Source organism: Manis pentadactyla, chromosome 10, assembly GCF_030020395.1.
Source record: "Manis pentadactyla isolate mManPen7 chromosome 10, mManPen7.hap1, whole genome shotgun sequence".
Lineage (NCBI taxonomy): Eukaryota > Metazoa > Chordata > Mammalia > Pholidota > Manidae > Manis > Manis pentadactyla.
In genome coordinates, this window is record NC_080028.1 from 126791275 (window position 1) to 126805316 (window position 14042).

Here is a 14042-nt window from a genome sequence, read left to right on the forward strand (position 1 = left end):
AGGGTGGTGCTAGGTCTTTGCTGCGTCCCGGGCTCCTGCGGGAGGAACCAGGCCTGCCCCTGCCGTCCCCTAGGCCCCCACCCTGACCTGGGCAGGCCACTCTCCATCCCGGCCTTGCCCCACGCGCCCCAGCAGGGGTGGGTGAGGTCGCATGTGCTCTCCTTGCTGGCCTGGGGCTCCCCCACCTCACACAGTGACCTCTGAGGAGACACTGGGCTTGTGGCCGCATGGTGTCCTGCCTGGCCTCACCAGGCTCCTGCTCTGGGCCCCCCTGGACCCCTTTCCCTCTGGCTGTCTCTCCAGAGGGAGAGCAAGACAGACACAGGCCCCAGTGAAGCCGCAGGAAGACGCCGTCTTACCCTACCGACAAGGTGCCTCTAACGTCTAGAGAGGCCCGCTCTGCTAGCTGCCCGTCGCCACTGACCCTTTAACAAGGCCAGCACTGCCCGAGGGCCGGCCCCTTCCCTGGGCTGGGTGTTCTCCAAAATGCAGGGACAGCTGACCCCTCACCTGCCCTTGCACCACTGGGCCTCCTCCCTCCGTTTAGCGGGGGAGGTGCCAGCACCTGGCTGGCCGAGCTCAGGCGTAGGTGGGGCTGGGCCTGGTCTGAGACAGTGCCCGCCCTGCACAGGGACGGTGGAGGTCCGCAGGGTGTCAGGAGGTGGGAGCTGGTTGGGGACAACCCCAGGCTGGGACACAGCTCCCATTGTGGGGGCACCAGGTCACAGACACAGGTGAGGTAGGGCTCTAGGCCGGTGCTGAGTATGGGAGGTTTTTGGAGTCTGCGGATTGAAGATCTGGGATTTGGGGGTGGCGAAGCAGCCAGGGGTGGCCAAAGAGGAGGCAGCACCTCTGCCTGGGAAGGGGAAACCAGACATGGCTGTTCCCTTTGTCTTCATCAGCTGAACTGTCTGAGCCACATCCCTGATTCCTGCTGCCCCACAGCGTGTGCGCCCCCGACCCTGAGTCCTTGCTCTTCTCCCAGGACGGTGCCTGGTGTGTCTGGGAGGCTCTGGCTCCTGACTCTGCCCTAACCTTGGCCACTGCATCTCCCCAGCCCTAGAACAAGGGAGCTGCAGGACAGCAGCGGGGTCCTTAGCTTGTGGCACCAGGGTCCCTGTTGCTCCTCTGAGTAGCTCTGCTTAACCCCACCCTCTCCTGGACTGCCCTTCTGTCCCAGAGGGGTCACTCCGACAAGGCCCAGCGGTGCTGGCCCTGCGCCTAGAAGGGGCTGGGAGTGAAGCAGGAGGGAGCTGGCCTCCCTTTTCTGGGCTCCACCCCGGGGTAAGGGCTGAGACTGAAGCCCGGGAGCAGAGGAACAGGGGCTGAGAGGTGGCGCCAGCTCAGCGTGTGACTCAGTGATAGACTAGGCTCGGAGGGCCGGTGTGTGTGTTGTCATTGTCGGTCTGTCGTTGCACATCCCAGGATATCAGTGTTTTAACAGGTTCCAAGTGCCTTTCTATAGTAGCTTATGTTTTTCCTCCTCTTGGCTCCATTGCTGTTAGCATAGAGTTAACAAAAAAAAGAAAAAAGAAGAGATAAGCTAATGACTATAACAATATATTCCTCCATGTGAGAGGAAGTTTATAAAGAAACAATAAAAGTGAGTTGCAAAGACGGTTTCTGTCCTGGATGCGCCGGGAGCTGGGCCACCTCCAACTGTCCTGTGTCTGGCTCTGGGGTCACCCACCTCCAGGCTGCAGCACCCAGAGGCCCTGTTCTGGGGCTGCTGGAGGCTGGGAGGGGATGGGTGTTGAGGGAGCGGGGGTGTGAGGAACTGAGACGGAAGCTTCAGGCAAAGCACAGTCAGGCCCACGTCCGGCCACCACCTGCTGGGACTGTGGTGAGCACCTTAGCCCTGCAGAGGACCCGGCTCCCCGGCCACACCCAGGAGCATTCTGCTCAGAGCAGAGATGCTGCCGACACCCAGCTCAGGGACAGGCAGCCTGCGACAGCTGGGGACCTGCGGGTGTCCCCTTTGGGCAGCACACACACAGACCTGAGGTTGATGCCACAGGTGCTGTGACAGCAGGAGTGGCTGCGTCTGATTCGTGACATTCGTGGGCGGGCAGGGCCAGGCTGGCCCTGCTGGGTGTCAAAGACGCGTTAACGGGGAGGCGGATGCTGCTGCCCACCCTCTCCTCGTGCACACAGCTGGCAGGGAGAGCAGCCTGCCTTCTCGAAAAGTGCGGAAAAGACATTTATTACCAAGCTATAAATTAGAGGTGCGGGCGGGTGGGTGGGAGGAGCTGAGCCATCACGTTTGGGTTGTCTGGTCTCGCTCCCGGTCCTGGGCCTGGATTCTGAGCTCCTCCTCCAAGCGCTCCTTTGCTCGGACCACCTGGGGGGAGAGAGTTACAGGCAGGCAGGGAGGCCTACAGACGGCAGACTTCTGGCCTTGACAGGTCCAGTTCCCACTGCAAGTCCGTGAAAGGCAGGGGGCAGACCCAACCCAACAGTCTGAGGGGGCTATAAATGCCTCCTCTATCAGTGCCCAGCACGGGTGGGCTGGCATGGGGCCTCCTCCCCCAGGAGACCGCCCAGGGCACCATGACATCTAGGAGCTGAGCGCTCCACCAGCAAGTGGTCTTACTCCCCCAAAACCACGGTGCTGGGCGGGCCCCTGTCCAACAGTCGACAGCCTGAATGGCTGGGCCCTGTGGCACTGAGGCAGCCAGAGGGAGTGGCAGCTGGGGGTGGGGGTGCTCCCCGAGGCCAGGGCTCCAGGGAGAGGCCCAGGATGCTTTTCTGTCTGCCGTACTCTGAACTGCCTGGAAATGAGGGGCCCCGGGAGAGAGGGGGTCCTGTGGTCTGCCCTCCTCCCACCATCAAAGACCACTCACCTTTGACTGCAGGTAGAAGGAGCCACCCACGGACTTATCATTCACCTTGAATAGGTGTTCATAGTTCTGCGGAGGAACGAGGTCAGAGATACATGAGGCCTCTGGGTGAGAAGCGGGGGAAGCTCGCTGGTGACAAAGGAGCGCCAAGGGCCCAACCGCTCCGCCCTGTGTGTCCCCCGTGAGGGCCCGGGAATCTGCCCCAGCTGCTCAGTGGCAGAGAGGTGGGCAGGCGCCACGGCATGGGGTGGCTCGTGCCTCTGCCACTACCCGCCTTGGGCCTAAGAACCAACAGGTGGCAGCGGTCCCTGCAGGCCGGACCGGAGGCCGAGCTGGCTGCGGCCAGAGCCTGTGCACGCGCCCCCTCTGCCAGGCCTCCCCCCCCCCATCTGGGCGGCCAGCCCCCAGCCCGCCATGCCAAGGCCTGTCGCCGAGGCGGCCCGGGCGCCCCACCTTCTGGATTTCCTCCGGACTCAGCTTGGACACGTTGAGAATCTGCTGTGCCTCCTGGAGGCTGAGGCCGCACAGGCTGGAGGCGGCTGCAGATTGGTGCCCGGCGCGTCCTCGGGCATCAGCCGCTGCCCGGCTGGCTGTGGACACATGGGTGAGCGCTCAGCCCTCAGCAGCCCAGAACCCCCCCACCCCCGGGCCTTCCATGTGCGCAGCTCAGCCCCGCCAGGTGGCACAGAAGAGGCACGCAGGGGCAGGGGCATCTCCTCCCCAGGAGGGGCTTGCTCTCGGGGGTGGGGGGGGTGGGCGGGGAGTAGTGAGGCGAGGACACCTGCCCACCGGAGGACAGGGCAGTCTGGCCACCAAGCCTGGAAGCCGGTGCCTGGCCTAGACCGCCGGATGGCCCTTCCACTCTTCCCTCGCCCGCCTCCTCGTCCCAGGCACACAGCAAGTGGGGAGCTTTAGGCTGTAATGGGGAGCAGAGTGAAGCTGCGGGCAGGAGGAGGCAGCAAAACTGCAGTCAAGACCTGGCTGCCCGCCCGTTACCTAGGCCACCGGAGCAGGCTGCCGTGGGGACCACTTTCCTTCCAGCAGCCCTAGAATCAGGAGCCAGTGAACTTTTTCATAAAGGTACAGAGAGTAAAGATTTTAGGCTTTGCAGGCTGATAATTAGTCTGTGTTGCAATTACTTCACTGCCTTAGAAGAAGCCAGAGGGTGTGGCTATGTTCCAATAAAACTTTATTTATAAAAACAAGTGGCAAGGGGATCCAGTTTGCTAACAACTGCCTGGATGCTCATTCCAACCAGGTTTCTCTTCCGTGGGAATGTTCTAAAGTCTACCATGCCCCTGACCATGGAAGTGCCCCAGGCTGCCAGAAAGCCCAGCCCCAGGGGCCCCTGCATTCACAACTGACCCACAGTGCCAGGGAAAATCTGACCTGGGCAGGAGCCCCCAGCCCAGGGGCAGACAGGGGCCCAAGCTTACCTGCAAACTCCTGCCGTAGGGCCCGGGCAAAGGCCCTGCCTACCACCTGCACCCCCATCACAATGATCTGGGCCAGGTACTTGGCCTGTGGACAAAGCAGGTACCTGGTGAGAAGACTGCATCCTTGTGGCCCTCAGAGATGGAACCCCAGAAACAGCTGCTGAGTGGCAAGGCTTGGGGAGATGTGAGGTAATGAAGCACAGGGCAGCAGCCACAGGCCGCTTCCTCGAAAGTACCCGATAAAAACCTTCTGTTCTGGGTGACTTCAGGTGCTGATCAGACAGCAGGCTGGGGGTGAAGCTGAGGGGGTCCCCACAGGCAGACGGGACTCTCCCTTGGCCTTCAGAAGATGACAGGAGCCAAGGCCAGGTGGCTGCGGGGGACAGAGACCACTGACTTCAGAAGAAACACTGTGGCCTGGGAGTCAGAACCAGGGTCTAACTCACTCTGCCACCCTGGGCTGCCTCCCAGGACTATTCAAGCCCATTCCAATCAACACAACAAAAGTGAAACATGCTCTGCTCCGCCTTTAAGCAGCAAAAAGCCCACTGTGGGGGCATTCAGACACCCAAAGGACCACAAGGGGAGGGAGAGGACTGTTGGTCACCCACTGCTCTGCTCGGCACCCACGCTATGGAGGATCCACAGAGCCCAAGCCTGACCCCAGAGGTCTTGCAAACTGAGGCCGCCTGGCAGGGAAACCCTCCACCACAGCGCAGGGCTTTTCTACCCCAAGACTGTGCGGCTCACGGCACCAGGGAAGCCCACGGGCAAGCCTCATGAGCACGGCCAGAGCGCAGAAGGGCGATGGAGGGTGGCTTCAGGATGAGATGGGGGCTCTGGGGAAAGACTGTATTTCTACCGGGCTAGGTTCTGAAGGGCAGGTAGAATCATGATGGCAATACTGAGGGTTTCTAGGCAGAGGACCGTGGTGAGCCCCCATGGCAGGAAGCCTGAGGGCTGTCCAGGGGCAAACAAGAGCCCAGGGCACTCATAAAGGAGTTGGAGAGAAGATCTAGCCACAGATCTCACTGGGAACAGATTACAGACAGCACGTCTGAAAACAACCCCCGCGTGTGAAATGGCACCTGGGAGAACGCTCACGCAGGTCAACACTGCCCACAGACCACCTCAAGCAGTTCCTCCTTTTCTTTATGCTTTTCAGTTGTTTGATTTCCTCTCGGTCAAAAAGTTATCAATCAAGTCTCGGTTCCAGTCACTATGCTCAACATGTTCTATTTATTGTGCCATTAAATTCCCAAAACTCAAGACACTGAGGCACAGAGGGGTTTAGTGACCAGCCTGAGGACACACAGCCAGTACCTGGGGAAAGGTGGCAGGAAACCCAAAGCTGGCACTATTAGTCATGGCGTTCTCCAGGCTGCCCACCTCACATTGGATGCAGGGACAGCAACTCAGCAACCTGACAGAGATCAAGGACCCAACCCAGGGGCCAAAGAGGGGCACATCAGATTCCAGTAGAGGTCAGACCCTATAACTAGCATTGTTTGGCCTCCAGGGCACCTGCCTGTCCTGAACAGGCAGAGTGGGATGTGGTTCTGGGCCATTAGAGGGAGTTAATAAATGGAAGTTGGTTTGGATTTCACAAGTAGGTGGAAATTTCATAAACCGTGTATTTCACATCAGAAAGCAAAGCTCAGGGAAGACTCTCCAGTTATCAGAGGGCAGGGGCTGCAGCCAGCCGCACACACAGCTGCTTGGGAAATCTCACCCAGCTTCTCCTCTCTTGCCTAATGCCACTCCCAAGTGGGATGGAGGCTCTGATATGGGCTGCTGATCCTGACAGAAGAAAGGCTAAGAGGCCAGTGGGTAACCTCAGACGGTTCCCTCAGCCTCAGGCCCCGTCTCCGTCTGCTGTCACACAGTCCCACCAGACTACCTTTACACACCCGCTTGTCTCTGCCCAGGGCTGTGACTGCTGCTAAATGATGAATGTTAAGAACTGAGGCTCTAACTGGGGAGCTCCCCCAACCACCCCTGAAGGCTTCAAACCAAAGTGGCATGACGGCGCAGCCCGTGGTTCCTGCTGCCAGAGACCCAGGGCTTCAGGGACAGCTGGGCTGGCCTGCAAAGTTCCAGAGGCTACCCTGGCACACCAAGGGAGCTGCCTGGTTGTTTCCACAGAGGCCACCAAGGTTCCTGCAAGAGGCATCTCTCGGGGAGGCAGTGGGGTGTGGTGGTTACCCAGGCAAGCTTTGGGATCATCAGGGTGCAGATCCCAGCTGTGTACCCTGGACAAGTTCTCCATCTCCCTGAGCCTCAGTTTCCCCACCTGTAAAATGTGGTCAAGAGGGCTGTCAGAGATTAAATGAGATATGTAAAGTACCTGGCACAGAGCCTGATGATACAGCAGGTGCTCAATAAATGTTGGTTTTCATTTATGGCATTCATCATTCTTTGTTTCACAAAACTTGACAGTGGCCAGATACTATGGGGTGACAAAGCCTCTGATTCAGCAGCCCATTCGGTATGTCCTCTGATTCCTCGGGCAGAAGGCTGCAAGGAGGCTGCACTCTCCTGGTGTGGAAGCGTGTCCAGAATGCTGTTTTGGAGGCAGGATGCCCTAACCTGGAATTCCAGCTTCGCTTCTTCCGAGCTGTATTACCCTGGACAAATGACTCAACCTCTTTGAATCTTAGTTTTCTTACCTGCAAGATGGGGAGAATAATACCCTTCTCACAGGAGGGCTGTAAGGTGCTCAGCAGGCAATGAACAACAGACAGCGGAAGGCCTGGAGCAGCCTGAGAGCTGCCTCTGCTTTTGAACCAGATCCTGCTCAGGGCTGAATGTCCAGAGATCAGCAGCACAGTCAACCCTCCCACCCACAAATGCAGTACTCAGACGCCCACTGATGCCAGCTGTGGGGCAGCTACGCTCAGGGCTGAGGGTCCTCGGGGTGCAGAGCTCCAAAGCCACAAGCTACCATAGGCGATGAAGGCAAGCCACTGGCGGAGGCCTTTCCACAAAGCCCCGAAGCATCCCACAGTTCACTGATCATCACGTGGGCCTGAAGACCCTGGGCAAGAACAACCAGCTGACATGACAGCCAACTCAGGCCAAGTGACAGCCAAAGAACAGAAGTCAGAGCCACAGGACTCCAAGCCTGGGACCCACCGTGGACAGCACAAATGCTTTTTCAACTGGGGAGCGATGTAACCCACCCATGACCACGCCCTGCAGCCAGAGCAAAAGACCACAGGAGCATGGGAGGTGGGGAGCACTCAGGAACATGACTGATCCCATGTCCAGGGTGTCAAGGGAGCCTGTCTTCCAGACAGACCGATGCACAATGCTTCCTTCTGGCACAGCTCCTGGTGGGCAAAGACTGCCAGTAAGAGACCCCCTTCTCAATGATACAGAGATAGGAAGGGGACTCTGTTCACCCAGGGCCCCTGCAAACAGTTTGCTGGCCTCACAACTAGGCAGGAGGGGGGTCAGGACCACAAATACCCCAACATGCGACGGTATACCCAGAGCCCAGCCTGACATTGGCAAAGCAGGTGACGGATAAGTATTTGAATGAATGTGACACTTAACTGGGTCACCGACGGCATCAACTCTACGCCCACAGACAGGGTTTCCAAACACGTCTTACTCCCTCTGCTGGAAGGCTCTGGCCATCCCACCAAAACACACGCGCAATTCCCCGCTGTCTGCCAGTTCAGTCCAGCCCCCAGCCTGGCATTCCCCGCTGCCTGTCTATGGCGTCTCTGGTCTTCCCTCCCCTCGCGTCTGTCTGCCCTGCAGCCACACATCTACGGCTCCACCGGCTCTCCTACTTCTTTACCCCAAGGTCTCTGCACCTCCCAACTCAAACACCACAGAAATCACTCTTCTCAAATACTGTCTTTTTACTTTTAAGTGTATACACAGAGCTGTGCAAATGATCACCACAAATTCTAGAACACGTTCATCACCCTCCAAAAAACTCCATACCCATTAACCTTGACTATTCTCCCTTCTATTCTTAACACTTTGTCAAAACTTAACATCCTTTAAGACTTAACACATCACTCCCGCTCCCCAGGAAACCTTCCCAGGCTCCTCCCATATCTACCTCCTCAGAGCACTATCTTTTTCTATTAATATTATTGTCTTTTTTATACAGATTAACCTGCTTTCTGTTTTAGGATACAAACTCCTGAGCCACATTTTATTTGGCCCTTGAGGGTGCCTCGAAGTTACACACAGGAATGCATGCGAAGGGCCCAGTTCAGGGACGGCTCAAAAAACATCAGAGACTATTACAAGGCAGGAATATTGTGGTGGTAAAGTTAAGTGTGTAGTCTCAGGACACAGAAGAAGCTCCGATTTAGTAAGATTAAACGAAGATTAAAAGAATAACAGCACCGATTTAGTAAGATTAAACGAAGACAATCTAACGTAAAGCCTCAGCTCGGGGACTGACACTTGCAAGCTGTTATATTATCAGTTAAGTGGCTCTCCAAAACGGCTGCCTCGATCACTTGGGGAACGTATAGAATCTCTGGGGAGGCATCTTAAAGGGTTCCCCGGTGACCCGACGCTGCCAGGGTGGCCCAGGTCTGTGCACTGGCTCCAGACGCCAATGATACCGCAGAAACGCTGTTTTCGGTGCCTGATTCAAGTCCCAGTTCTGTCACTTCCTTGGGAAAGCCCGTTTCATCAGCTTTCAAATGGAGACAATAACAGGGAGACACCGTCACTAGCTGCGGCGCAGAGCAGGGACTCGCGGGCCGGACCCAGCCACCACCACCCTGGGCTGCGCGCACATGGGCGAGCGCACGTGGCCGTCTCCCGGCCGCCCAGGCCCGCCCTGCCTTCCAGCCTGGCGGCTCTGTCGGTCCCCGACGCCGTCAGCGCCCGCCTCGGTCCCCCGGCTGGGACGGCCCTGACCCCGCTTCCCGCAGGGCGTGCATGGGACGCACGGCGTCCGCAGCCTCCCCCGCCACGGCCCCCAAACAGCATCCCTCCCCCGGGAAGCACAGCACCATTAAAGCCTCACCATGGCGACCGCTCAGCCTCGGAGGCGCAGGCCCTGGTTTCCTGGCCCCGCGGCCCGGGCTCAAGGGCGGCCGGCGGGTCAGAGGTCAAGGGACCGCAGACTGCGCGTGCGCGGCCTCCGCTATGGGCATGCGCATTGTCACCCCAGGGGGAGACGGGGCTCCTATGGTGACGTAAAGCGGCGGGCGGAGCCAGAAGTAGGACCAGCCTTAGGCTTGGAGGACCGTCGGGGTGATTGGCTGGCGGTCCTTGGAATTCCGGCCCACGTGCTTATTCCGGCGTGCCAGGAGCAAATGCCGGGCAATTTCTTTTTATTTTGCCAAAATACATGGTAGAGAAAACTATGCAATAAACATTCAACACCCCACGAACATAAGCAGTAGGATGCCAGAGTCTCACAAATACATAAAAAACAGGAAACTTAAAAGTAGACTTCATTCTAGGTTCCTCGGCCTGGGAAGGGCTCACTTCTTCCTCCTTCCCATCTTTGCTTAAATGTCACATTCTCAGTTAGGACCACCCTGACCCCCAAGGAATGTTGCCACTTTCCTTCTAACCTTGTTTTTTAATAGTGGCTTTATTGATATTCACACATCATACAAGTGACCCTTTTAAAGTGTACAAGTCACTGCTTCTTAGTATATTCAGAGTTGTACACTCACCGCTAGCTCCACATCATTTTCGTCAACCCCACCAAAAACTCTGTGCCCATTAGCAATCACTGTCCATTTAGGCCTCCCCTAAATCCCAGTGGGACCACTGTTCTGGGTTATATCTCTATGGAATTTCCGTGTTCTAAATGTTGCATAGAAATGGAATCATACTATATGTGGCCTTTTGTGTTTCACTTCTACCTCTATTATTCTTGATACCTTGAGATCCCCCTGCCCTCACCCAAAAATTGTTTTTCACCTTCTACCATATCATGCATTTCATTGTTTACCCTCCCTTCCCTCCTACAGGACGTGGGTTCCTCGTGAGCGGGACTTTTCCCCCTTCTCTCTGACTGGACATCAGCACTGGGTAGGGTGGCTGGCACACGGAAGGCACTCAGCAAACATTTGTTGGATGTTGGGCTGCCCTGTATTGGGTTCTGAACCACTGCTCTTCCTTCCCTCCAAATTCTTCTTTCAGCTCCCACATCATCCTTCCTTTTGTCTGAAACATTCTTCACACAGCTCCCTGAATGGCTTAGTGGCCTGCAGGTCTTAGCTCTCAGCTTAAGTGTCACCTTCTCAGACCCTGAACACCCCACTTCCCCCTGCAAGCCCAGTCATTCCCTTCCACATAGTTTATCTTCTTTACAACTCTCCTAACACTATTTGCTTTCTTGAAGTCTGGCCCCCTGCATAAAAAGACTGTTAAGTGCTTTGGGAGGTCTTGGAGAGGTCTCTCCTGGTCATTACAGTATCTACCATCCAGAGCACCGCTAGATACCTACGCACTGGATAAAGCATAGAGCTGAAGAGGCCTCAGGAGCAGGTGAGGCCTGGGACAAGGGGGAGACCAGGGCCAAACCGCTCTCACCCATACTCCCATCTCCTTCCCCTGCCAGACAGCCCAGAAACCACAGCAGCACAAGAGGTGGCCAGCTTAAAAAAGTTTAATTATTGAAAACATCAAGGGCATGTGCAGGCCAGCCCCTGTAGGACTCATGCCCTCCTTAGTTGGGCCAACAGCTCTGTAATACCCCCTTCTCCTGGCTTCAAGCCTGGGAGCAAGGTGACTGGTCCCAGGCCCCTGGAGCTGGTGCTGCTCCAAAGAGCCTGGTGGGGGCCAGCCCCCAAGGCAATTGGCTAGAGCAACAGGCAAGAAGGGTTGGCTTGAAATAACTGAAAGTGCTGGGCAAAGGGAGCCCAGGCTGGGACCAGCCCAGGTGCGGGAAGGAAGACAGGCAGCCCAGGGCCTGCCCAGATACATGCTGCTGACTCCCACCCCCCTACCCCTCGCTCCACATGCTAGCAGGCAGTTGAAGAGAAGCAGCCAGTCCCAAAGAAAGCAGAGGTGTAGATGATCCACAAGAGTTATGGCGGAACCCAGAGGCTATGAACATAGCCAAGGCCCAAAGGAAGCCAGGGCTTCTGGGATAAGGTGCTCCAGAGCCCAAAGGTGTTTGTCTCCCAGTTTGAGGGTGAGAGGTGAGGTGTGCAGGGGGCACGAGGTGGTTCTAGGAGGTGGCAGTGGCAGGTGAGGCCAGAGGTGGCAGGTAGGCAGGCTAGTCCTGGGAAGATAAACCAGGATGTGGGGGTCATCAAGAGGCCTGGAGAAGGGAGGTGGCACAGGCTGCAGGGGTGAGTGGGGGAGGGCGGGATGCTGAGGACCCCCCGTCCACTCACCCACTCATCCTCGTCCACACCTTCGAAGGAGTCCTGGGGGAGTGGGTCCTCCCTGTTCCCCAACTTTGCCACCATGGCATTCAGCAGCTGCGAGGGTGGACAGAAGAGGTGGAAAAGGAACAGGACACCCCTCCCCGGGAGCGGTGGACCCCACCGTTTGAACCCTGCCAAGGTTGTGAAAAGAGCTGTTTTCATCAGAGCCCTGACAAAAGTTGATGGTTTTCACTGAAAAAGACACCTTGACAGAGATGGAGGAGCCACGCCAACACACTGACGTGCAGCGCGGGAGTCCCAGGAGCGCCTACTCAGGTGCTCGGATGTGCACCAGGGTCCCAAATGTCCGGGGTCCCAGACTCCAGCTCTGGAAGGCCTCCCCATCAAGCTGTGTGTCTGAGAGGGGTGTGACACTGGCTCCCGCCCCATTCTGGGGCGGACTGGAGAACCGAGAGGCAGTCACCAGGTGTAGACAGGACCCCACGCCCTCTCCCATGCCTACCTCTTCCTTCTTTTGCTGGTCTGACTTCTCTTCCAGGTAGAGCACCGAGGACGGGGCCCGCCGGGCAGGGGCTTCGCGGGGGGCCTGGCTCACTGAGGTGGGCGGGGGCAGGCATCAGGCAGTCCCCTTGGTGGGGGCTCCTTGCTCAAACCTTTGGCACCTGCCCCTAGGGGATTCTGTGGCAAAGACCCCAGAGGGGGCATTCACAGCTGCTCAACTCTCTGCTCACAAGACATGCCTGGGCGCCAGGCTGCATGTGTGCATGTATATGTGTGTATGTCGGAGGCGGGGACTTGTGATGGAACACAGACCCCAGGCCCTGCCCTCTAGAGGCGCTGAGCCCAGAGACGCCACCACATCATTCTTGGGAGTGCCAGAAATTTCTGCATTCCAGCAGGGATGGAGGATCAGACCTGGGCCTTCTGTCCTTTCCTCTAACCACCCCCAGTTCCCTGCTCCCATCTGCCCTCCCAGTACCCCATCCTACCTGGGGTCATGCCGGGAGGCTGCAGGCTGAGAAGCCGGGGCTGCCCGTTAGCACCTCCCAGCCAGGCCTTGGCACTGAGCACCGGCTCCCAGCTCACGGCTGTGTCTGGAAACACATCATCCTGGAAAAACTCTTTCTGCAGGGAGGGAGGAAGGGGCTGCCCTGAGGCGCAGGCCAGAGGCCCAAGGCACACTGGCATCCACCGGGAGGAAGGTGTGGCAAGACTCAGGACCCCAGTCTGGAGTTTCTGTGTTTTACAACCTTAGCAGAGTAAGGACAGGTACCCTCAAGAGCAGTGGGTGGGGAAGTCTGGGGACGGGCCAGTTAGGCCCCAAAGCCCCGGACGGGCTGGGGCGAGAGACTGGCTGTCGGACTTCAACCTCACCCTGACTCGGGGTAGCCGGAAGGCGACAGGCTCCAGGGAGGTCTGACGAAGCCGCAGGCATCGGGCAAACTCTACCTCCCGCACGTCACATTCCGTCTTGGGCAGGAGGACGAAGCCCTGGCAGAGCAGGAGAGTCTGGGCAAGGGCTGGGGCGCAGAGCGCGTGGGAGGCCAGCGGCCCTTGCTTGGGACCGCCAGGACCCTACCCCTACAGCGGCGCGTGGGCAGCTCGCTCAGGAAAGCGCCCTGCTCTGCACCACTGACTGTACCCGTGGTTGCTGGCCGACCTCATGCCACCAACGTGACTTGCTGGTGCAGGCGTGTGGCAGCGCCGTCTTATGGTGCTGCCACTGGACAAGGCCAATGTGCAAATAACCTCAACAGCACAAGTAATAGTAAAGTCAGGTAACATAATTAGGAACTGATAAATTGAGCGTTTACTGCCATGTTTTTTAATATAACTTATCTGTAGCTTCATATAATTTGGCCTTATGTAATGTAAGTTTTAATAATGGTCGAGTTTAACCACCAGCTCCATGTGCCGCTGGACACACCTGGCCCCGTGACCCACTGACCCCACAGGCCCCTGCACTTCCCCACGTGGCCACCAGAGGGCGGGGGAGCCCGCGGTCCCGCCCAGGGAGTGAGCGGCTCACCTTGTGAGGGTCTGAGGACGTGAAGTTGCTGCACTCCAGGAAGAAGGGGGCCTCGGGAAGCAGCTCATACAAGAACACGCGGGTGTCACCCTGGGCCACGGAGGAGGTGGCAGTGAGAGTGGGGTGGTCTGCCAGAGCTGCCTTCCTCCCCACCTCCTCGCATCTGCCCTGCACAGCCCAGCCCACCTTGCCCGTGAGGAGCACCAGGCCAGTGTCCGGGTCGTAGCTGGGCAGCAGGGTGGAGGGGGCCGCATCCAGCCCCAGCACTGACAAGGGGCCGCCGGCCAGGGCATCGGATGAGTATAGGAGCAGCTGGCGCTCGCTTCGGCTGCAAAGGAGCAGGGGTGGGGGGTGGGGCAGGAGGGCTCAGGGCTGAGGAGAGGCCTCCACCCGTCCTCTTTCC

The 14042-nt window shown here is 57.8% G+C and overlaps 2 protein-coding genes across 12 annotated transcripts in view; both read right to left on the reverse strand.

Annotated features, from left to right (window-relative positions):
- Positions 1–93: 93 nt before the first annotated feature.
- PAM16 (presequence translocase associated motor 16) lies at positions 94–9426 on the reverse strand. Of its 8 annotated transcripts, XM_057487710.1 has the most exons (7): positions 9282–9414; positions 8706–8945; positions 4513–4649; positions 4277–4361; positions 3294–3430; positions 2844–2909; positions 2188–2341 (listed from the first exon to the last, which is right to left on the reverse strand). In XM_057487710.1, the coding sequence occupies exons 4-7, from the start codon at positions 4332–4334 to the stop codon at positions 2258–2260; spliced, it is 345 nt and encodes a 114-aa protein (XP_057343693.1). In that variant the 5' UTR covers positions 4335–4361; positions 4513–4649; positions 8706–8945; positions 9282–9414; the 3' UTR covers positions 2188–2257. The 8 variants fall into 8 exon arrangements, with proteins under 8 accessions (XP_036776362.1, XP_057343693.1, XP_057343696.1 ...); XM_036920467.2 differs by lacking the exons at positions 4513–4649; positions 8706–8945 and adding an exon at positions 94–1498 and having other exon boundaries at positions 2209–2341; positions 9282–9426; XM_057487713.1 differs by lacking the exon at positions 8706–8945 and having other exon boundaries at positions 4524–4649; positions 9282–9426.
- A 1441-nt stretch (positions 9427–10867) lies between these two features.
- The window catches only part of CORO7 (coronin 7), a 54471-nt gene continuing 51296 nt past the window's right edge, over positions 10868–14042 (reverse strand). For 2 of the 4 annotated variants that reach the window (XM_036920452.2, XM_036920454.2), the window contains 7 exons: positions 13826–13967; positions 13640–13729; positions 12985–13101; positions 12600–12735; positions 12113–12204; positions 11637–11703; positions 10868–11501 (listed from right to left, as the gene is read on the reverse strand). In XM_036920452.2, the coding sequence (XP_036776347.2) occupies positions 11305–11501; positions 11637–11703; positions 12113–12204; positions 12600–12735; positions 12985–13101; positions 13640–13729; positions 13826–13967 (841 nt within the window). In that variant the 3' untranslated portion in view covers positions 10868–11304. Of the gene's footprint in view, positions 11502–11616; positions 11704–12112; positions 12205–12599; positions 12736–12984; positions 13102–13639; positions 13730–13825; positions 13968–14042 lie in introns of all 4 variants that reach the window. The other 2 variants (XM_036920453.2, XM_036920455.2) reach the window with 1 other exon arrangement.

Coding starts and splice junctions, on each gene's coding strand:
- PAM16 (XM_036920467.2), bottom strand. Junction 3,431..4,276: donor CCTACGGCAGGAGTTTGCAG/GTAAGCTTGGGC, acceptor ATGTGTCCACAG/CCAGCCGGGCAGCGGCTGAT. Junction 2,342..2,843: donor CCTTCTACCTGCAGTCAAAG/GTGAGTGGTCTT, acceptor CTCTCCCCCCAG/GTGGTCCGAGCAAAGGAGCG.